The sequence below is a fragment of the Cynocephalus volans genome, chromosome 4, assembly GCF_027409185.1.
Source record: "Cynocephalus volans isolate mCynVol1 chromosome 4, mCynVol1.pri, whole genome shotgun sequence".
NCBI classification, from domain to species: domain Eukaryota; kingdom Metazoa; phylum Chordata; class Mammalia; order Dermoptera; family Cynocephalidae; genus Cynocephalus; species Cynocephalus volans.
The window spans coordinates 74,490,129-74,514,829 of record NC_084463.1 but is presented as its reverse complement, the minus strand read 5'-3'; the positions used below and the strand labels follow the sequence as shown (position 1 = coordinate 74,514,829).

Here is a 24,701-nt window from a genome sequence, read left to right as displayed (position 1 = left end):
ACTTGGACAATGACAAATCCCATCTAAATGTGCGCTATTGTAAAGGAATTCCCACGTTCATGGAAAATATCTACACCTTCTGTATTCTATATTCATTCAGAATTAGCAAACATCAAAGTGCCTAATTTCAACGAATCTCTTCCCATAGTAGTTAGGCCACTTTAGCATCAAAAGCTATCTCCATTTAGAGCAAGTTCAGTGAAAGTATTTTGATGTTTAATAAGTGTGATTTGCCACAAAATGAGGAAGTTTTGGTTACATTTCAGTTAGCCCTATTCCTTTAAAGATACTATCAGGTAATAAAATTAAACAAGCATGGAAATTTTCAGTGACCTGAACAGTGGAAATATATGTTCTAATTTACTTTCTTTTGAATATTTGGCTATTGTTTAATCTGATAATCTGCTATAGTTATGGTTACATCCAAGGGGTACAAAAAAAGGCTACATCCAGAATTCCTGCTTTATATGACAGTGAAAACCTGGTTGTGAGCATTGTGGACAGATCCATATTGGGCACTCAGAATTCAAATGTCATGCCTTGTTATTTCCCAGGATCAGACTATGGCTCTGTGACTGAGAATACTCAAAAAAGGCACAACAGTCAGTTATTGAGACTTGATTGAGAGAGGAAATGAAAATAGTAAATGATGAAAAATTTTTGAGCTAAACTCATAAAGGGGAGAAGAGAAACTGAAAAGTACCTGGAAGAAAGAGTACGGCTCATTGTAGTCAAGCAACTAGAGAAATCCTCAGTAACTATTCTTCTTTCAACCTGATATGGTCATTTTGGATAATGGCTTTGATCACTTCAAATTGTATTAATGCAAATGTTCCACAGACTTGGTTTTTTGGTTTGTTTTAATCTGTTTAAAAAAAAAAAAAACAACTAAGTTGTTAATAGAAAAAAAAAAGTTCTATTAGTATAGAGTCAACCCAGGAATCTATAATTAACGATGATTTACTGCATGTTATCAAATGACTAGAAGAGATCAAATGTTCACATCACAAAAAAATTAATGTTTTATAATGATGAATATGCTTATTACCCTGATTAAATTATCACACATTGCATACATGTATTGAAATATAACTCTGCAATCCATAAATATGTACAAATGATATGTCTCAATAAAAAAATTAATAAAATAAACAATAATAAACAATAATAAATATTAAAATAAACAATAAAATAAAAATGGAATTTCAGCAAGATGCATACAAAAAAAATAATTCTAAAGTAGTTTGAATACAAGGAGTAGCACCTTAAGTGATTTTTAAAAATTGACTAAGGTTTAAATTGGAATTTCTCATGGTTAATTGAAAGCTCTTATGAGTTAGCCCTTAATGCCTACAGAATAAGTATTTATTTGGATGTAGGCAAGGACTATTAACCACCACTGCATTGTACTCTACCTGTTTCTCCCTGTATAAATGAAGAGCCAATAAACTGGTCATTGATTTCATCTTTTTGTTGTTATGGTTTTAGTAGGAGTAAACTTAACTATGTGTAGGGTGCATTTCATTCTTCTGTTTGTGATGAGATGGTGAGGTTAAGATATTTTATCTTCTTTGCAGAGGAGCAGTCTGGATTAGGAGTGATTTCGACTACAAAGTTCAGACTTTTACTAATGGGGAGCATGTCTCTGAGATTCACAGACTACAAATGCTACTCAGGTGGAAAATGGCGTTCCTTAGAGGCATTTAAAGCAAATTATTTCCTACTAAGGCTAAGCACGTGATTTTGGATCTCTTTAATTGCCTCAATGGTAAACACCATCGACAATTTACAAAACCTTCTAAATCTACCCAGGCATTTAGCACTGGCCTCTGAAATTTGGAAGATTCCTTCACTTACAAATTTGTTGCCTCTTACTCTCAGCATTTTGGGTTGAATTTTGTAATTGACATGGCTTATTTTCAGATTTGACTTGGTACATGAGAAATGGCATCATAACTCAAAGTAAACTGTGTTGACAATTTTCTTTTGTTTCCTCAAAATACTCTTTTCTAATAAATTGTTTAGGAGACACACAAAATTTACATGATGTTTTATGAGAATAATAATTCTCTCTGGGAGGGGGAAAAGAGGTGATGATACACTTTTATAAAACAGATCATGCCAGTTTTTCCCAATTTAAAAATAAAGACCATCTCCTAATAAAAACCTTACAACTTCATGACCATTTATTGAACTTTATGATTATATTCTTTATTGTATTCATAATTTTTAAAGCCATTGTTATTGTTTTCTATTAGTATGCTTTTCTCTTCAATTTAACTATATGCTATCTGAGTAATGACCATTTCATCGTCTCCTCTTTAATCTCCTTTAGAACTTAAAGCAGTGCAAGCTTACTAGGAGTTTAGGATTGCTTCCTCGTTCTTGACATCTGAATATAGGCTTCATTTCTACACCATGATAGAATATTTGCATGAATATTTTTAACTAAACTGTTTATTTTGGAATACAAGTGAAACAGAGGTGAGAACAATGCCCTCTTTCTGTTGACAAGATGTCCTGTTGGTCTTGCATCCTGTGACTGTTACCTGCAGTTGGTGTACTTTGACCATTCTCATAAGCAATAGCATTTGTGAATCATTTGACCTCTCTTTTATAGCTGCACCAGAAAATGACCAAAAAAATCTATAAGTCTGTTAATTTATGTTGTGTGTACAACATAATGCCGCACTATCCATGAAACATTCATCACAATACGCTTTAATAAATAATGCTCTTCAATTCTTAGAAGTCCTTGAAAATTTTATAATGACAGTTTGTACTTGCTTAACTTTCACAAAGAAACTTAATTTCAATATTGAAAGGCAACTTAAAGTTAAAGGAAGGTTTGGATATGCTTTAAGAATTCATCTTAGATACTGACACAGGGTGAAAATTTCTTCTCACATTACAATGGTGAATGCCATCATAAAATGCAATTTCTAATTAAACATTTCAAAATTTGGGGAAATTATCTCATAAAATACTATAATATTAAAAAGGCATTTCTTATAATTGTATTAGACATGATAGGCTGATATTTCCTCTAGATTATATTACTGATACCCTTAAGTCACATTACATGAATAAGCTAAATAGGGCCATTAATTAGAGCTAACCAACAGATGGAGAGAGTTAGGGCCTGGAATTATATGTAATTCTTGAGAAATACCGAAGTAGAAATACAGAAATATTTGTTTAAAAGAGGGTTTTGATCCAAAAAGCAAGTTTAGAGTCCAGGGAGGCATGATAATGTTGCGTCACGGTCCAGGAAAACAATTGAAAATATAATGATCTAACACCATTGAAGCAAGGCTTTTCTAGAGAACCTGGCTGTAGTAATCTAAGTGTAGTTGATATTTAAAATGTTTGGCAGGAAGGAAGTTAGTGTCTGGGTAAACTATCAATGAGTGGCAGAAATCTCAAAAGGAGTTAGAGAGGGCCAGATACTAACTTAATTCTATGACAGGACTCTACAAGGGAAACTATTGTCTCCATAACAAAACAGCATATGAGTGCTCCAAGAAACTCCACTTGGAGAAAGGCAGATGGACCCCCAGAGTCATAACTCACAGCAGAGTTTGATCTTCCTGTTCAGGAATCTCTTATGGAAGACCACTGCCAACGAACTTTAGGCAGCCATTATTTCCTGTTTATTGCTGTAACCCAGCGATTCTCAGAAGGTGCAGCACCTTCCTCTCAGAAGTGTTTCAGAAATCTATGAGGGTAGTTTTGGCTGTCTCAGTGATTCAAAGATGTTACTTTAATTTAGAGAGCAGAGACCAGGAATGCTAAATTACCTATAATTGTAATGCACAGGACTCTTAGATGTCCTGGCAGACATTCTTGTGAGCGGAAAGTATAATTATCTGAGAAGAGAATCTAACTTGGTATTACTTTACGTATGTGGTATTTTTAAATATAATGGATGTGTTGATACAAAAACTGTGTACATTACAACAGATTATACTTAGTTCTGTCCAGAGCTTTACCAAGAGTTGTTGACTAGAAAATCACATTACCTAACACCAATGCTGTTCATGACATTTGAATAGACAACACCGCACACCTGGATCAGTTGTTATTTGTAGCTGCTGCATTCATGGGGATTTTGTTAACAAAAACAAACTCTTGATGACTTCATTATGTCTTTTATCAAAACTGTTCTTGAAAATTTATGTATTGAATTAAGTACTATTTTATGATAAGTTATTTCCCTTTTATTTGTCTTATTACTTTTTTAAAAATTTACATGTAGGTAGATTAGAGTATTCAGTAATTCCATTTAGAAATGATAAAGGGAGAGGATAAAACATTTTGTTACCAAGGGAATTTGAGAATCGCTAGATGGATGTGCAGCCTTTTTCCTTCATTCTAGATTATTTTTCTGGGGTTGTTGAGAGTAGGATGGATGGAGTTGTTTCTGAAGCTCAGTGAAAACAAAAGGAGAAAGGAGAAACAAGAATATACATATATGATTTTATGATTTACAAGTATAGCTTAAACATTTCTGATTTTACCTTCAGACCTAGCCCGTGACATGCCCCCATAGCCAAGGCCAGCTTGCTCCAACAACGTAGATGATCCCACAGCGTATCTTCTTTTTCTGATGCAAAGCAGGAGTTGCTCTTCTATGCCAACCTTCCACATTTCAGTTAACTGTTTGAAGACCGACCTATTGCTTCCATGGATGCAAACCCTTCCAAAGATTATATGTTCTCTTCAGAGGAGACTCTGGATTCTACCCAGATGAGTGAGCCCTTGCTTGCTATGTAGTTGCCCTGTGAAGGGTGAGATCAATAACCCCACAACCTAAAATTGGTTCAAATGTAGAAAATGATGATGCCACACATAAACCAAAAGGTTATGAAAAGATTTGTTTTTCACAGCATGAGGCTTTCAGAGGAGAGCAGGATACACCGGTCTGAAAATGGCTTGAGCAAAGAAAAAAAGTGAGGTGATTTGGTTTTAACTGTGACTGTGTGGTGGGGCTGGGGTGAGGGTTCCCATGTGGGCTGGGGTATGTGTGGTATAAATTTCCCCACCAGAGTCAAGAAAGGGAGAAATACTACACGTCCTCACTCATAAGTGGGAGCTAAGAAAGAAAGAAAAAACACTCTAAAACAATGAACTTTCAGAAGGAAAGAAGAGACCTATAGTTACTAGAGGTGGGAAAGGGGGAGAGAAAATAATTGCGTAAGGAACACAAGGAATAATTATGATTTTTAATGATGAACATGCTAATAACATTGATTTGATCATCACATACTGTACACAAATACTGATAGTCAATCTGTACCCCAGAAATATGTATAATCAATAATAGTTTTTTAAAAAAATCTTTTTTTAAAAAAAACAAAATACAAAACAAGAACCACAGTACAACCATAATATAAATGTCTATACAATAGCACTGGCCCTTCTAGAAGGGATAACAGTAGGATTTAGGAATAGAGATACAGAATGAAAACTCTTTTTTAGAACATGAACATATGAAGAAGAATTGGAACTCAAGGATTAAGTGAGAAAACAATTTTAAAAACTGGAGCATAATAACTGGTAAAGCTAGATATAAGACTGACTGATTGAATACCTCCTGTCATAGGCCCTAGGCCTGGGAATATAGTTTAGCTAAGTAGTAATCGAGAAGCCTGAACTGGTGAGCAGAGCTCTGTAATCTAATGATGATTTGCAGTTCAGTGGATATTGTTTCCTAATCAAATTACATCTTTAATAGTTTGAAAATGATTTTGCTTATAATATTAGTCAAGACAAGAAATTCTGGATACCATAACAAACTATTTGTTAACACCATGACACCTTTCTTTCTTATTTACATCACATTCCATTTGGTTATTCATTGAGTTGCTTTCCATGTGGAGATTTTAAAAACTAGGTTTGGTCTATCTAATAACTTTGATAACTGTTAAGGCCTTATTGACATTTTCTGCTCCTTTACCTTTATCTAGTTGACAAACAAAGAGAAAAAGCATAGAGAATGATGCATGCTTTTTCTTGTGGATAGTGTGAATTTCACAGTCATTTCAGTCTAGAACCAAGTCTCATGGCCCCAGGCCAATCCTAAGAAAGGGTATAAAATTGTCCTGAGGTTCCCAGGAAGAGAAAATGGGATTACTGAGCATCTAGCCAGTCCCTGTCACATGTGAATAAACAAAATCTATCAAAAATAACTGTACCGATGGTGACATATATGTTTCGTTGTGACTAATAATTTTGACATCAAGTATAAGTAGGGTCTTAAGATACACTTCTTTCTTTATTGATTGGTTATGGTTAAAATTGTTCAAGTCCAGTTCTATAGGTAATACAGGAAAAGCTTAATTTAAAAAAAATAAAACTCATTTTTGTTAAGTTAATTTCTCATCCCTCATACTATCCTATTAGTAAAACATAAGATATGCTTAGTAGAACCTTCATATTCTAATCTTAACAGCAATTTCCATAAATTAATCAGTTATTCTTGACATACATATTTAATTAATTATCAGAAAATCTTGAGTAAAATGTATTATGGAATAGGATTGAGTAAAAAAACTATCTCATCTAAGACACCAACTTATGGGGTTTTTTTATTTTTATTATTATTTTTTTTATTTTCAGACAAACTTTAAGACAATCTCAACAATAAAACAATTACCTATCATGACCTCATACATTACTAGAAACGATCAACCTAAGACTGGATAAATAACCCAGAGAGATTTTTAGAAAGGATGAGCGAAATGGATAGAAAACTGTTTTTCCAGTTATAAAAGCTAAGGCTCCATGATAGCATTACAATAAAACTTAAATCAAGTATTTTTACTTTCTCAAGTATCACTCTTTGTAAATGATACTTTTAGCCTTTATTTTTCCTGAGGAGTACATAGATTTCATAACTATGGTTTCCTTAAACTCATTTTCTTAGAAGTAATTTAGGGAGAAGAAAAAAACGACCAATTAGTTATCTATCCCCGTGTAAAAAGTGACCTCAAAACTTAGCAACGTGAGACAACCACCATGCATTTTTTTCACAATCTGTGTGGTGTTGGAACCTGAGAGGAGCTTGCCAGGTTGGTTCTCACTCAAGGTCTCTCTTGAGTTTGCAGCCAAGCTGTTGACTGCATCTACATTCTCATTAAAGTCTCAACTGAGGGAGGATCCACTTCAAAACTCACTCATGCAGTTGTTGATAGACCTCAGTCTCTTGCTACCTTTTGGCCAAGCCACATATTTCCATTTCTCACCATGTGGGTCTCTCTATAGGCTGAAAAAGTGTCCTCAGGATATGGCAATTGTCTTCTCTCTGAGGGAGTGACCAAAGAAAGAAAGACAGTGCACCCTAGAAGGAAGCTGTATTACTTTCATAACCTAATATCAGAAGTGATATACCATGAGTTTTGCTTCTAGTTAAGCTTTGTCACTTAGTTTCAAGTCACTAAGTCCAGCCCACACTCAAAGGAAAAGAAATGAAGCTCAAAAGAAATAAAGGTCACTTTTTACTTGTGAATATATTTGTTTAACTACCCAAATGGCTTTGGGAATTTCTTAACAAGTTAATCAGCCTAAAGATGGTAGAAAAGGCATTTTCATTCTACATTACTATTTTGAAATACAATTAAAACAAACAAACAAACAAGTAAAAAACAGACTGAAAATGTTACCTATTCAAACAAGAAAAAACAAGTAGACCGGAAAAGTGTGAGGTAAGACATATTCAACAAATGCCTGTGTCCTCAGACTTCAGAGCAAATGTCAATTTCCCTGAAAGTAGATAAAATACCCTTAAAGAAAATTTGTATCCAATTGTTCTTTAAAAAAGTGTAAAAAAGTCAACTGGTTGAAGGAGGCTGTGAAGAAGTGGACCGATAACTGAAGATATTTCAGAACATTTAGAATGAGGCACTAAAAGAAAAAAACACTCTGACAAGCCATCTTTATTTCTTTCAATCTGAGTTTTTGATTGAGGAGACAGGGGAGAGGGAGTCCAGAGACTCAGAAATCAGTAAATTATAAACAGAGTCTTTACTTAAAGATCTTCTCTGTGAACCACACAGACAACACAAATAGAAAATAAGGTAAATGCAGACAAAAACTGTCCATCAATTCAGATATTATAGACAATAACATTGTCAGAACCGTGTAAAGAGGCAATACATGAAATCAAAGTACATATGATAACAGAAGACAGTAAGAAGTTAAGTATTGGAGCTCATGAAATAAATGGAAGAGAAAAAATCCATTAAAGAGTTGAAACACTCATTAGTAGTAACATAGTGGCAACTGAAAATTTGGGAACATAGTGACCAAACTCAAAAAAGTCAAATAGGAAAAGAATAAAGATATAAAAGCTGTTACAGAGAAAACAGAGAAGGCATTCAAAAAAAAAAAAAAAAGCAATAAAAGCTATGCCTAGTTGGTATGAGAACAGAACAAATGAAAAAGAAAACTTAAAATGGCCAACTGATTCACAGGAAAAAAAAATTACAAAATGACCAACACCAAGATATATCCACCAAAATTCTGGAAATTTGAGGATGAGCAGAGTCCCATAGGCATCCAAGCATAAAATTCAGTCACTTAGATGTGAGAAAAGTCAGACTGGAGTTTTTAATTTCACCACGGTGAAGTTCAGTGTCATCAGAGAGTGGAAGAATATATACAAAGACATTAGTGCAATTAACAGTGACAGCTAATTTGATACCCAGTCAAGTTGTCTTCAATTATAAGGACAAAAAAAACCCCAGATTTTCTTCACCCTGTAACAAGAAATATATCACATACAAGCTTTTCATTGGGAGAAAATAAATAATTTAGAAATGGAGGAGATATTAAATTTTAATGTCATAATAATAAGAACTACAGCTAAACAAAATTTGTGAACTATAATTAATAAAGAAAATTGAGAAAATTTAGGAGATAAACTTGAGGGGAAGTGAGTGGAAGTAAGTGTATGTGTTAATTTATCATCCTTTTTAGCAGAGAATTATTTCCAAATTGAAATAATCCTCTTCTTTCTGAAGAAAGAACGCTCTTGAGGTATGAATCTGACCTTTCACAGACAGTAATCATTAGCATTGTCGATTCAACCACCTACAGATTATCTAGCTGTCTGTTAATAAAAGGTCTGATAAAGAAAAAACCCACTCAAAAACATTGCTCCTATGAGAAATTAACATTGTGTGTGATGGCATCTGCTTGTTACGCAAATGTCTGAAATGTTTCCACTTGGTTAAGGAAAGATTTTGATTTATTAGTTGTCAAGATCTTTTTGATGATTTACTATTATATAAGTTTTGAAGTCTATCTTCACAAGTTACAGATTACATCAAGCTGAAAAGTGCAAAATGTAAGGACACAGCTTCAAACAACATATCATCATGATCAGGAGATGGAATTTACTATTGCAGGGGAATGAATCAAAAATTTGTCTGAGTGTATTTATAAAATAATACCTTCTTGGTATGGAGCTTAAAAACTAATCTCATCAGAAGAAGAATCATCACTGATTACTCTTTGCTAGGGACTAGGAAGCTCTACATAGATATGTGCTCTTGTACCGCTTACAATAAACTTTACTTCTATGAGAGAAAAAAAAAAGAAAAGAAAAGAGAGATTGCTTAAGATGGCATTTGAAATACTTTACTTTTTAATTTATTTTTAATATGTTTAAGAGGGTACTTCAGAAAGTTTAAGGAAAAATAGAATTAAATGATAATACAAGTCTTTCCATGAACTTTATGAAGTACCCTTGTATTTGTTGCCGTTTGGGTTGAGGCATTGGCTCAGCCTCACTGAATAGGGCTAAGATGCCCTAATAGGGAAATAACATGAACAACAAAGAGCAATTTTATAAAGTATGGACAGGCATAACAGACCCTTGTTGTTCAGCCTAGCCTCTTATTATTTGGCCCATACTTACTCCTCTGGTTTTCCCTAGCTTGATAACCCTTTATCTCTCTTGTCCTGTTTTGATAATTTTTAGAACATAAGATTTGGAACCAGAGAAACGTAGTTAAAATAAACTATTTACTGTGTGGCTAATTTTGAAGACGTACTCTCAGAACCTCAGAGTTTTCATATTTCAGTTAGAAATAATTATAACGCTGAGCTCAGAGAATTAGAAAATAATACATATATATGAAAGTTCAGTTTAATTCTCAGAGTTTGATGAGGTTTTATGTGCTTTTCCAAATTTCTATAAATTTATTGCGATGCAGCAATAAATACAAAATTTTGACAGTATTTTCCTCCAGTTATCTAATCATTTATTTCTTTTTTCTTATTGAATACAAGTTTTATTCAATTAAGGAAATTGAGCAGCAATTTAGTTGAGTATTGAAAAACACATTTTGGTTATTTGGATGTAAGTTTTTCTTGTTGTAGCTTAAGAACCTCAGCTAGTTATGTAGGACTCAAAAATATTGACTAGGACTAGAAAATATTGACTATGCATGCCCATTGTGAGTTCTCAGTTTCTGTTGGGTAAATGTTTAGAATTTTATGAACACTTTTGTTTTTCTTTGCCCAAACAAAGAGATTATGATATGTTTAAAGAAAGCACATCAACTTACTCTGAACCCATTCTTCTAAATATGGAGTGTACATGTTTTCCAGTAATTTTTTATTTTTATTTATTTATTTACTTATTTTATTTTATTTTATTTTATTTTTTTTTGAGGCTGGCTGGTACAGGGATCAAACCTTGGGTCTTGATGAGCACCACTCTCTAACCTACTGAGCTAACTGGCTAGCCCCTCCAGTAATTTTTTTTTTTTTTTTTAAAGCTCAAGCTTCTTGGGACATTCATTCTTGCACTTCTTCTCTGCTATTATCTTGTGTTTATCCACTGAGTATGTATACCTCCAGCCACATACTACAGTTATTGAAAATATGTCCTTTCTGGAATCGTCCCTCTTCATTTACCTAAGGCAGTGGTTTTCAAGGAGGATGGTTTCGATTCCAGGGGACATTTAACAATGTCTAGGGACATTTTGATTATTATACCTTAGAGAGGGATGCTACTGGAATCTAGTGAGTACAGGGTATTGTAGGATGCTGCAATACAAACATCCTGCAGTACACAGAACAGCCCCCCACAATAAGGAATATCTGTCCCAAAATGTAAATTGTGATGAGGCTGACCTTGATCAAGGCCATTGTGTAATCAAATTCAAAATTAATAAAACTATGGCAAAAAGTTTTACTGTTTCTCAAACTTACAATTCAGGACACTATAGATCCTAGATATGTACATGATGTTCTACATCCTTACATAGCTATAGGCTAACATGACTTATATTCCCACCAGCCCATTTACTCATAATTTCTAAAACTCAATCCAAGCTGACAGTTGAGGTCAATTCTATTCTCACTTTTTCCATGAAATTTTCATTACTTTCAAATTACCTTTGCCATAGATAGGATTTCTCTGAGTTGTACCTAGCAAAATAAAATAAAATCTGCTATCTGGCATATTGTAGGCAATAAGTTTAAGTGATCCTCCCCCCCCCTTTTTATGCATTTTGTCTTGTAATTGTCTTAGTTACTCTATCTACCTATTGATTGAACAATTAATTGTATAAATTTTTGATATTTTAACTCAGTAATTTGACATTTTTGAGGATGTGTTTCACTTATTCCATGCAAATATATTTATTTGCATTACAATTATTTTTTCCTTACACTCCAGCATTGTTAACACAAAATAGTGCTTGAGTGAATGACTGAAGAAAGGACTGTGTTAAAAATACACGAAGACCAACATTTTCATAGCTGTAGCTCCCAGGCAGTGATACATGAATATTGTTTATTATATTAAAGTACAATAATTTTTATTGTGTATTATTTTTAACATTCTAGAAGGTTTACAAACTATTAGCTTTTTAAAAATAACATTTGTATTATTATTTTCCTTTGGCCTGCTTTAGAAGATGAAAACAAAAAATGTACATCAGTGTTTGGGATGCTTGTTTTTCAATTACACATGTCATACCTTTAAAAAGCATTTTTAGTCTATTAGACAAATTGTGTTTGTCTCTAAAATTTACTAAGACAATGTAATTTTCTAACTATTCCTGGAAATTTTGCCTGTTGATTACAAGGAAAGAACAAGAAATTTGAATATAAATATACTAGAAAAACAAGCAAACAAAATGTCTTGCTACTTTGAAGAGTTTTAACATACACATCCATTTTGGTCCTTACAGAAAGTGTGGACTATGGGCCAGTGTTTGTGCAAGAACCGGATGATATCATTTTTCCTACTGATTCTGATGAAAAGAAGGTAGCACTGACTTGTGAAGCTCGTGGCAACCCAGTTCCCAGTTACAGGTAGAAATTCACTCTTAATCATGTTTCTTAGCCTTAAAATACTTCCATCAATGAGATTTTGGCACTTCCAGGGAGTATTATAATTCCTCCAGTGATTTTTATGTATCTGTCTTCTGATTTTTCATAAGATGGCTTCAAAATGGAACAGAAATAGATTTGGAGAGTGATTATCGTTACAGTTTGATAGACGGCACCTTCATTATAAGCAATCCAACAGAAGCAAAGGATTCTGGACATTATCAGTGTTTGGCAACCAACACTTTTGGAACTATTCTTAGCAGAGAAGCTATACTTCAGTTTGCCTGTGAGTAAAGTATATGATATTTATGTGTGTGTATATATATAGCGTGTATATATATTTAAGCTTTAAGCAAAAGCTTAAGGCCTCAAAAGTAAAAATAGTGCTAAAACCATGGCAAGGATTAGAACTGTGCAAACAATGCATTTTCTCCTGGGATATTTTGAAATCTCCTGAAATATTGGCATTTTTCAAAATAAATTTGATGTACAAGTCTGGGAAGTTCAAATTCATTCGTAAAGTCAGATAAAGTTTTCACATTCAAATATCGTTTGAAATCTGATTTTTTTTCCTGCTTTTTAAAATATTTATTTATCTGCTTTTGTTCTGTTATAGTGTTTGTTATAGTCACTATTTGCTATAGATTCTTCAGAACATAAGATAGCGTATTTTAAAAATTCTGCTTATAGTCAGGTAGCAAAGGAAATGCCTCTGAAATGCTAATATTTCAGATTTTGACTATATGAGGGTGTTTAGAAAGTTCATGGAAAAATAATTAAAAGGTAATGGGAATCTTTCCATGAACTTTTTGAAACACCCTAGTGGTTCCCAGGTGTCCCAATTTTTGTGCTGGAAAAAAGGTACTCTATATAAACTATACCCACATACACATATATACGAATATAAACATTTTCTAAAGTACCTCAGGTATCTGATTAATTCGATGCATTGATTCCTTAAGAACTCTTGAAATTATTTTACTGTTGATGAGGACCTGCACCAAGTTGAGGATAGACTACCAGGTTAAAAACTTTAAGATTATTCATTGGTAAGTAATCGTACTTGAATTTAAATTCTTGAGGATTACAATCTCTAAAAAGTAGAAAGGAAAGCCAAGAATCTCTGTATTAATAAATCATATGTGACTGTATTAGTTACATAAACTATTACAAAATAATTTTTAAGTAAAAAATACATCCTGAAGAACATACTAATTAACTTTTCTTTATATAATCTTCCTCACATATCTTTTCTGATTAACCCAGAATCCAGAAACCCTATTGTAGAAGTGTGAAGGAGAAAAGGAAAGAATAAAGGATGGATAATGGGTTGTTTGGAAAACAATGAGTGAGGTCCTAAAAAAATTTAACATTACCTTTTAAAGTAGATTTGACTAAGGAGTTTAGATAGGTACATTTACATGTACATGTGCCAAAGATACCAAGATAGCAGCCTAAATACACTTCTTTTATTTTAGAAAATATTATGTGGCATATTATATAACCTAATATCTTCAATATGCACATTAACAAAGTGGCAGCAAATTATGCCAAGTTTTTTTCTGTGTGCTTTAGAGCAGGAATCTATTTATCCCAGGTGTCCATATGCCTGTGCCTTCCCAGGCTTCCTGCAAGGACCAGTCACAGCCATCTCATACTCACCTCCACCTGGAGTGAGCACTTTGGCACCAGTATTTACAGTTCAAAGATCAGGCATGGGAAAGCATGACACTTACGAATCTTACCTACTCAGAATGAAGCTGTCCTCAACATGGTATAGGACAGTGCTTGCTTATTTTCAACTTAAACATTCTGGGTAGTGATGCACATGCATTCACAGTAGCATCTTATGACCCTGAGCTACTTCCACCCCTCATCTAACTCAAGCCATGCGTTAGATTTGCACAAGAACCCACAAGGTACCTGGTTGAAGCAGGCCATCCGTAACTCACATAAGAAAGGTCGATTCTGTCCCAAAATTGCTCCCCCACCTAGCTGCCATTGCATTTATACATATGATATTTAAGAAATTAAGTCCTTAGGTCCAGCTCTACATTTTCTCCAGGAGATCTTTGAGAAAAAAAAATGCAAATATGATTGGTAGAGAGAAAGGATGGAGACTTGATCAACCTGCTTTCTGTTATGTCTTGGTGGGAGTGTGGGTGCTATAGGATTCTGGGAATCAGGATAGTTTGGGGATTAAAGAGAGAAAATGAAGTAGGAAGTTGGAGAGAAAAAAAAAAGAGGCTTTTGAATGGAAGTGAAAGGATACAAAGATAAAGTGAGATTTAAAGATTTCGTGACGACTTTCCTTTACACCACGATTTTCTTATGTCCAGGCTCATATCAACTATTTATTGCTACTAGAGTGTTTAATGTCTGAAGGGATTTTGTGAAGGAATGCTTATTACTTTTTAAATGTTTTAAAGCTAAAATCATTAATCTCTTTCATATCCACTAGCCACAATTTATCTAAAAATGTAAATATTTATTTCACAACTAATATTTCAAAACTAATAAATTTAATAAATGTAAATAATTATTAAAGTATATTTAATCGAATTTTACTAAACTTTTATTAAATATTGGAGTCTGATATATATTAGTCTATTTTAATGTCTTAAAATTAGGCAAAATTCATAAATTACTGAAATGATTGCAAAACTTTTTTTTACTTTTTATACATAATTTTATCATATATTGTACAGTAACTTCATCAGATGTGCTGTTCTACACTGTGCTAGTGATATCGTGATATTCTAAAATCAAGCAGACAGGAGGACCATATCACCCAATCCAAAGTCAGTTTCTTTGTTATCAACCAACTGAATTCAGGTTGCCCCTTTCAAATGTGGAACCTGTTCAGCAGACTGGGACTGTTTTATAATTAAACATTATTTTTGTTCTATCAATGACACCTTTTAAATTTTCAGCTTTTACGTAAGCTTTTGCCTTTTGAAATATGATACCTTTGATTGAAATAATGTGATTCTAAAACTTATTGGACAATGTTAAATAAACAAAATAAGTCTCCCGTAATTATATTAATAGGAAACAGTACTAATCTATATTTCACAAAAGGTACATATTCAACAGAAGAATCAAGTTATCCCTGTACTAGAAATACCTTATTTATTAAAGATTATAAAATTTAAATATATTCTATTAGAGACCTCTCTCTTTTGTGTTAAGATTACATGTGTGTGTCTATACACAAAGACGCATTGTATTAAATGTTCTGACATTTAAGTATTATTAGGGTCAGATGGCTTTTTGCAGATTCAACTTATTAATATACATATACAAACTGTCATAATTTGGCTATTGAGAGTCCCTTAATGCTAGCTTCTTTGTCTCTTATTTTAAAATATTCTAGCTTTCCACTAATAACATCTTGATCCCTTACTCACCCCCACCTCCCCAGCCAAGCATAGAATCAGCTATTTTTCAATGACCATAATGCTACAGACTAAAATCTAGGAACTAGAGGTTTATATCGGATTGTGCCAAATAAGTACTGGTAGTGGGTAGAATAACGTTTTTGCTAAACCAAATTAGTGACAGAGATTTTTAAAAATCGCTTTTCAAAGGTCTCAACCTCACATTAATAGCTTATACTTATTGAATGCTTACTTCTGTGGCAGGCAGTGCTCTAAGTGTTTTAAATACATCAGCTTTTTTCATCCTCATAACCAACATATGAGTCGTTACGCTGTAAAATGTAAATCTATTTTACAGATAATACCTGTAATCAAACTCTAATAGCACTCAATCTTTTCCTATTTAATGTAAATATGTATTATATTTCTTTGATGACATACCCAATTTGATTTTCAATTTCTCTTCTTAACTGTAATTATACTATAATCTTTTTAAAAATTCTTATATGCTTGCTTCATCAACCACAGTTTTATAATCAATTTATTAACATTTTTATGATATAACAAAAATAAATATTAGGAACAAAAATAAGTATGTAATCACAGTGTTCTGCATTTGTTCTTGTTAAAATCTAGCTAATACGTCACTTAATTTTCCTTATGAAAGTTTAAGAGTTCAAGGTACATTGGGTCCCTTTCTACATGTGGAATTTGGGAGCTTACAGTAATTTTTGTGTGTGATTATTTTTGATTATGTTCTTTTCTTTTAATACACTATTTTCTCTCTTATTTATTTATTTATTGGATGATCTATGGTTAAGACCTTGAAAGCTAAATTTTCTAAGTGAATTTGAGACAGGACAAAGATGACTGTGGCCATTATCAAAAGCTGATAATATCTTCATAAGTACTGGCTTTTGCTGAGAACGGTAATAAGGAAATGAGTGTTGGCACCTTTTATCTGGAAATGAAGCAAGAGTAAAAGATATATGTAGAGTGTGAAAAATTACACAAGGGTAAAGCAAATTTAATTTCCTTTAAAGTTTTGTTTCCATTGTCACTCAACATATCAACAAATACAAAACAGCAAATGTATGTTATATAATATTTTATTTCATTAGTATATTTAATCTTTATCTCTTCCCAAAGGTAATTTATTTGACTTGCTATATAAGATATATGCTTAATGAAAGATAAATATATAAATAAGTAAATATAGCACCAGTAAAAATTTTTTGTAATAAGAGGTCAAGATAGTGTAGCCATAAATTTCATAATTATTGTGGTCAAAAGAAATAGTTCATGGAGATTTCTACCGTTCAAAGCAAAAAGAGAAATAAAAACACTTAAAGGCTTCTAATTGCCTCCCATTTCTTTAAAGGAAGTAAATCTTTTCTTGACAAGTTCTTATACAAATTTCTCATTCAAGGCTTTATATACTGATCTCAATAACATCCCTACATCAATTTAATAGCAAGTTTAATTAGCCTGACATAAAGCCAAATAAATTCTTTAAACGTAAGTAGAATACAATCATGAAGTTATTCACTACATTTGCTGATATGTATATTTTTTTCTAATTTTGATTTGAGCAACTAGTGGGTTTGAGCAGCTGCTGCAAACTTGCACAGTCCCTTCTAACCTACTGTTCACATGTTTAAATATCTACCCATGAGGATCTTTCATTTTAAGTTCTCCCTAAATGAATATTTATAAACATGATTTAGCTTGGTTAATGTTAATACTTTAGTTTAGCATTAATAAATATATACCTCACAAGGGTATAGTAAATATTGAGGAGGTGGAGAAGTCATATTTGTGAACTGGTTTTTAAGTTCAGAAAGGAAAACATAAATAAACACAAAGTTGTAGTGTTGTTGTCAGAGGTGATTGTTACTGGTAATCAATAAGATTATTTTTGAAAAAATATATTTTATTCCTGGAGCTTATGTTCGTCATGAAGATAGTTTCCTCACCTAGTGTAGTGATTACTCTTCAGTGACAACCAAGAATAAATACACCATATAGACTCTATCAGTCTATTAGCCTATTACCATGCTGATGAGAATTTGGAATTGATAATATGACACTGCACTCTCCTCAGACATCCTTCAGAAATCCAAAGCACATAGAAATCTCTCTAAAGCTGAGATTTTTAGAAATAATTCATGCCAGCAAGTCAAACATAAAATGAATCAAGAATAAAATCTCTTCATGCTGTCTCTTGCTTCAAAAATATCTTTATATGCAATCCTTGGTAAATTGATAGTTCATATCTAAATTTGAACATAGTGCTTTTTGGAGCATTTAGATGATTTAGATCCAGAATACTCCAATAGTTTTTCTTGAAATAGTTGATTAAAATAACTTCCTTAACTCTTTGAAAGATCATATGGCTTTTGTAGACTTTGTATATAAGCCCTTTAATTTAATCTTTCATTTTCATATAAAACTCAAAAATTACTACTCTGGCTTTTTCATAACTTTTTCTCCTAAAGTAAAATTGACCTTAGGCTTTAAAACTACATTTTATTAGTGTTTAACATTTAATGAAATTATTTGAATAATCACTAATTCCACAGTGTATCCAAAGCTTTATTTCTTTAGTTTATGAGGCTTTGTACATAATAACTTTATGACATCATTTGAATACTAATCTAAATGAGTCACACTGGCATGAATAAGTTTACTAATTATAAAAATATCAGCTTTTTCTTACAAAATAAATTAATGGTTGTAATTTTACCTCCATATGTAAAACAGCTGTTTTTCTTAAATGGAATCACTACTCACAAAAAATATTGTTTTTTAGTGTTCCTTTATGTGAACGATGACTCTGGTCCTAATAGATATAATAACTACTGTTTTAATTAGTTGATTGAGATCAAAGAAAGAAAATAAAAATACGTAATTTTATGCTTTATAAGAAAGTTATTGAGTGAATTAATGTTTAAATCTGTGGTAGAGTATCCTCAGATCCTTAATTCTATTACACAAATTATAAATTTGCAAGTATTTTATTTTTTTAAAGTTTATCTAGTTATTTTCATTATTTATGGAAATTGTGAATAACTCTATCCATATGTGACAAATGACCTCCAGCAAAATGGCTTTACTTGTCTCCCTTGGAACAGGATTTTTTTTATTTGAGTGCTCCTCATCTTGTTTTTAGAAATTTAAAATGTCAGTTTTTCACTCAAGTTGTGTGAAAACACAGGAAAAGAGCAGGATCAAGGAACACATAAATCTTCTGACCCTTACTGCTCAAGTACATTTACCTAATTCATTGCTTTTAATTCTTAGCACAATGTCCTGGGAGACCTTACCCTAGCACAAAAATTCCATGGCACAAAAGAACAGCAGATGTTTTAAATTTCACTACTAGTGTCAGGCAAACATGATAAAATAGAATTCCATCTTAGGATGACTTACGACCCTGGTAAATATAAAGATAACAATATAATATAAAAATGTATAAACAAAGGGACAGACATAGAATATGAGTACTTTATTTATAATTTTGTTCAAAAAAAAAAAAGAAAATCATTTATTTGAGAGATAAGTTGGAGCAGAATATGTATTACCCAGCCTTGGACATTGAATTTTAACTGACTCAAAGGAACAGCAATGATTATGCCCTGAAAGGTTAAAAAAAAAAAAAAAAAAAAAGAGCTAGTGAAGGAGATAAGAACAACCTGACATGTGCAGAAGAGAGCCAATAAAGTAAAGTATAATCCAAATGGTGTTCAAAGTTTCAAGGTGGGGACTGTCACTGATGTCAGATGCTAAAGTAACACTCAGAAATGACCTTTGGATTTTGAGACCTTGAAGACCAATCTCAGTAGTCATAGGAACAGAAATCAGAATTCAAGGCATTAAAGTATGAAATATTACAGTGGATGCTGATTTTGGCCATGACAGAAATGAAGATGAACATGTTTTATTGACATGACATGAGAGTGAAACATGATGGTATTTGGTAGTAGAAAGAAGGGAATCAGTACAGAGGATGAAGCTAAAAAAAAAAATAGAGTCTAATTAGTGAAATAAATTTCTTCTTTCCACGTAAGTTATATGCATCCTCTAGATTTTTATCTTCTTCCAGGGAAATATTCTACCATATAGAAGATACTCATTGTACTAAATATTATGCCAAACTAGAAAAAATTTACAGCCTAGACTCTCACATCTTAACCTATAAACTTAAACTAAGTAAAAGAACCTTAAGACCAGCCAGGGAGCTATAAAATTTCTAGAAATATTTTCTTGATCCTTTCAACACTAATTTTTATTCCATATCCTATAGAACCTTGAATTATTTTTTCAATAAAATACAGCTATTATCTCAAGAGAACTATAAACCAGTATACTCTTGCTATAACTCTGTAACATCCAGTAAAAGAGTCACATGGTAGTTAGATTAAACTGATATTTTTCCCCATTCCTAAGAATGTAGGATGGAGGAAATAAGAGGATAACTTGGTTTTCCCTAATCAAGCCTGACTGATTATCTGTGCATTGCTCAGAAGGTCCTCAGCCCTTATAAATTCATGGCCTGTTTCTAGGTGAGCTTTCTGCAGTGTTTTTGTTTGCTTTGTTTTGTATTTGTTTTGTTTTGTTTTTGTTTTGAGTCAAATTTAGCATTTTCGTCAATTCCTGGGGATGCAGCTGAAGTTTCTCATTGTAAATCCTTGTAAGTTGGCTATGTATCTGAACAGGAGCTTTTTCATGAAAGGTCTCCTCAGCCCATTACACTGTCAGACTTGGTTCAAACTGTAAATGTTGTTTATGCATCTCTGTAGAAAGGCTCAGATTCAAACAGCCTTACCATCTTTCACAGCCTTTTTAGGAGAACCTCAAACATTGGACATTGAATCTAGTCTGTAAGAAGTTGGATAAAATTGTACCTCTGAAAGTTATATTTATGCTGTTTATAGTCTTAAGTTTAGACTCAGATGAGACAAGGATAACTTCTCTATGTTGATGTTATGTTCTGCATATTATGTGGGATTTAAGGGGCAAATATGGAGTTTATTGGGGCATGGTAATCACTTTATAAGCCATTAAGCCTGGCTTATGAATGTATTTAGATCAAGAGTTACTGTCCTTTATTGTCTTCACTTTTCCTACCCAAGTAACACTAGTATGACCAGCCTGTCCTCCTTAAAATGTTTAAAGTCTCCCAATCCATTCCAAATTAAAGTGCATAGTCTTACAAGTGGCTTCGTGGCCATTTATTATTTGATCTATGTTTTTCTAGCTTTCTCTATAAGTTTTAGGCTGTACTGAACTATATACTGTTCTCAAAGCATTTTATTCTCATTTATGATACCATGTCTGTAAGTGTCATGTTCTCTCTGTCTGCTGGGCTGCTGTTCAGTAATATGTCTCTCTCTCTCTCATGTGTTCCTTATTATATTTATTTCTTGTAATATTGCAGTGCAATTATTTATGACAATGGCTAGAGCCATTCCAAGTTCACCATTAACTCCACTACAACTAGACTGTGAACTCATTGAGGATAGATTTTATGCCTGATTCACAGTTTTTTGTTGTTGTTGTTGTTTTGTTTTTTAGTTTAACACCCAGACTCTAACATGTAGGGCCATAATCACCACTGAGTGAATCATTCACTCAGTGAGTGCTTGCACAATGAGTGACTGACTGAAAGAAATACCCTCCAGCACCACAGTAGTCACTACCTCCAAAAGAATCCCTTCTGAGACCTGTGAGAAGGATGAAGTACATACACAGCTGTCTCTAACAATTATAATAGAGAATCAAATTAAACAAGACAATTCATGCAGAAATATTTTATAAATTTTAAAGCCCCAAATAGATAATAGTGAGATTATTACTACATTTTAAATGATATTAATAAGTCTAATGGTATTAATGAAAATAATTAATATTAATTTCAATACAGGTGTTAAGATCGATTTTAGGTGTAGTAATACCTTTTCATATTATTTTGCACCTTATTAGTAGTATTTTACATACTATAATAGATATCTGAGGCAAACTAAGATATCTCAGAGAAGTATATAAAAGTTCCTTTTCTAAAAAGTGATTTTAGATGTAACTCTGACTGCAGATAGAAGAAAGTTCTCTTACTTCCCTTATTAAACATGATTCCTGAATGCTAGCAACATCTCTTTATTGATCTTAGTAGCAAGGAAAGTTTCCAATCCATTTCATAGCCTCATTGGGCTGAAAACTTAGAGTTATGATATAGTGACAGAATTTATCAAACTGAGCAACAAACCCTGCTCTTAAGTTCTTTGAGAATTTATGTGCAAATGTTATTATATTTTAGTTGTTAACATTTAAGGTGTGTACACAGTGCCACTGCCATAATTCATGTCACAAGATCCAGAAACAATAGTTTACTCTTGCAGTCAGTTTTTTAAAATCTTGTTTTTCAGGCCACAATAAGAAAAAAAAAGAAAGTGTTTAGCTCCCAACTCTTAATAGGTGAATGAATTTAGAAAATTATCTTCCCTAAGCATAGGGGAAATTAAATAGCTTTTTAAAAGGATCATTTCTGTCACAACAGAATAACCAAAAATATGTCTATAAACTGTCAGTAAAGAACATCAAATGAGGTCATTAATATCAATTCTGTTTTCATAAACATAGTAAATCATCCACCTAAGAAATCACAACTGTAGCAGATTTATTTAAATTATAATTCATGGAATCACACAAACAGTCATTAAATTCACAAAATAACAAATAGTGTAATTGCCGGGATGGAACTAGCATGTTTATTAAACAAAGTTTTTGAGTCCCTGTGGACGAATATGCAAGCAGGTCTAGGAAGTTTGACTTATTCTTTTTTAAATTCCATTATAAGAACACTGAGAACTGAAAAAGCTATCAATGTTTTACTAATCTTAATTAAAAAAAAAAAAAACCTTGAAAAATAGGATTATGTTTCTTCCTTTAGAGAATACTCTGTGGCAGTGTTTTTATTTATCTAGCTTAATGCTGCTTTTTTTTTTTTTTTTTTTTTTTTAGGGATTTGTTTAGAAGTTATTTCTAGAAGTATTTTCCAAATTTTCTTAATTGATTTACACCCTTTTAGAAATCAAAAAGCAAGGCTATCTTTGTTCATAAAATAGACAGTCTATTTGAATGTTCTATCTGACTCTAGATCCAGATCTCTTAATAAAATAAGAGGAATAATATTCCTAATGTTTGCAGAGGTTTTGCATGTGATATCTCTTAAGTAATCTCAACAATTCTGTGCGTATGCTGAGTGGTCTGATAATGTCTAATTTGGGATGTGAAAATTTAAATGATAAAGGTCATTTATCCTACTTGTGGCACACAGCTCAGATTAAAGAGTTAAACATAATCTGCATAATACAAGGGTCCTAAAAAAAATTCTTAATTCTATTTTTCCATGAACTTTTTGAAGTACCCTCATACATCTGATGTAATTAATGCACATTTATGTCATTGTTTTTTTGCCTTAAATCTATACTTCTGTGTGTTCACACAAAGCTACCCTTTGATTTATCTGTTCACCCTGATTATGGTAAAACAATGGCACACAGAGAACATGCATGCCAATGGCTTTCATTCTAAGGTTTTTTTTTTTTCTAATAAACCAAGGAATGCATTCTTTCATATTATGTTGAGGACTTTATATTGGTTTTTATTATGTGCAGATGAAAGTAAAAATAGCCCTAATTATAAGGGAGGCAAAATAAATAGAATTCATGCAGTTCGACTATCAATGTCATCAGATCATACTTAATTTGGGGAATACATCAAGTCTGTGGAAGTATCAGTAATATTGTCTACCTGGTTTTATCTTCCAAAATAAACACAATCCAGCCTATTGCAATTATACGCACCTTAGAAAAGGCCTAGCCTTAGAATTACAAATATACAGATATCCTAGTTGATTTCCAACTATTTCCAGCACCTAAAGTTTGTAGCTACTCTTACTGTTGCAAGCATAAACTAAAATCAGTTGAATAGCTAGTAATATTAAGAAGCATTTGAAGTAATGCCCCTCAACATTATAAAGGCCATATACAACAAATCCACAGCTAATATCATATTGAATGAACAAAAGTTGAAAGCTTTTCCTCTAAGATCTGGAACAAGACAAGGGTTCTCATTTTTCCCCGCTCTTATTCAACATAGTACTGGAAGTTTTAGCCAGAGCAGTAGGGCAAGAAAAAAGAAATAAAGGGCATCCAAATTGGAAAAGAGAAATCAAACTATCCCTATTCGCATATAACATGGTCAAACAGACAGAAAACCCTAACGGCTCTGCCAAAAAACTGCTAGAACTAATAATTCCTTAAAGTAGTAGGATTTGAAATCAACAAACAAAAATCAGTAGCTTTTCTATATGCCAATAATGAACTATCTGAAAAAATCAATAAAATAATCTCATTTACAATAGTTCCAAAAAAATAAAATACCTAGGAGTAAATTTAACAAATGAGGTGAAAGAGCTCTACAATGAAAACTATAAAACACTGATAAAAGAAATTGAAGGCAACACAAATGGAAAAATATCCTGCGTTTACAAGTAGGAAAAGTTAATATCATCAAAATATCCATACTATCCAAAACAATATACAGATTTAATGCAATCCTATAAAGTACCAGTTACATTCTTCACAGAAATTAAAAAAAACAATTCTAAAATTCACACAGAACCACAAAAGACACTGAATAACCAAAGCAATCTTGAACAAAAGCACAATGATTGAGATATTACACTACCTGACTTTGAAATATACTATAAAGCACTAGTAACAGAAACAGCATGGTACTGACGTAAAAACAGACACATATACCAATGGAATAGTATAGAGAGCCCATAAATAAATTCATGCATTTACAACCAACTGATTTTTGACAAAGGTGTCAAGAATATACATTGGGGAAAGGATAACCTTTTCAATAAATAGTGCGGGGAAAACTGGATATCCCCATGCAGAA

At 32.5% G+C, this 24,701-nt stretch overlaps 1 protein-coding gene across 1 annotated transcript in view; it reads left to right on the top strand.

Moving 5' to 3' along the window:
* CNTN5 (contactin 5) overlaps positions 1-24,701 on the top strand; it is a 473,778-nt gene that overhangs the window by 12,961 nt on the left and 436,116 nt on the right. Inside the window, exons 3-4 of the mRNA XM_063094835.1 lie at positions 12,210-12,333; positions 12,462-12,637. Of these exons, the coding sequence (XP_062950905.1) occupies positions 12,210-12,333; positions 12,462-12,637 (300 nt within the window). The remainder of the gene's footprint in view (positions 1-12,209; positions 12,334-12,461; positions 12,638-24,701) is intronic.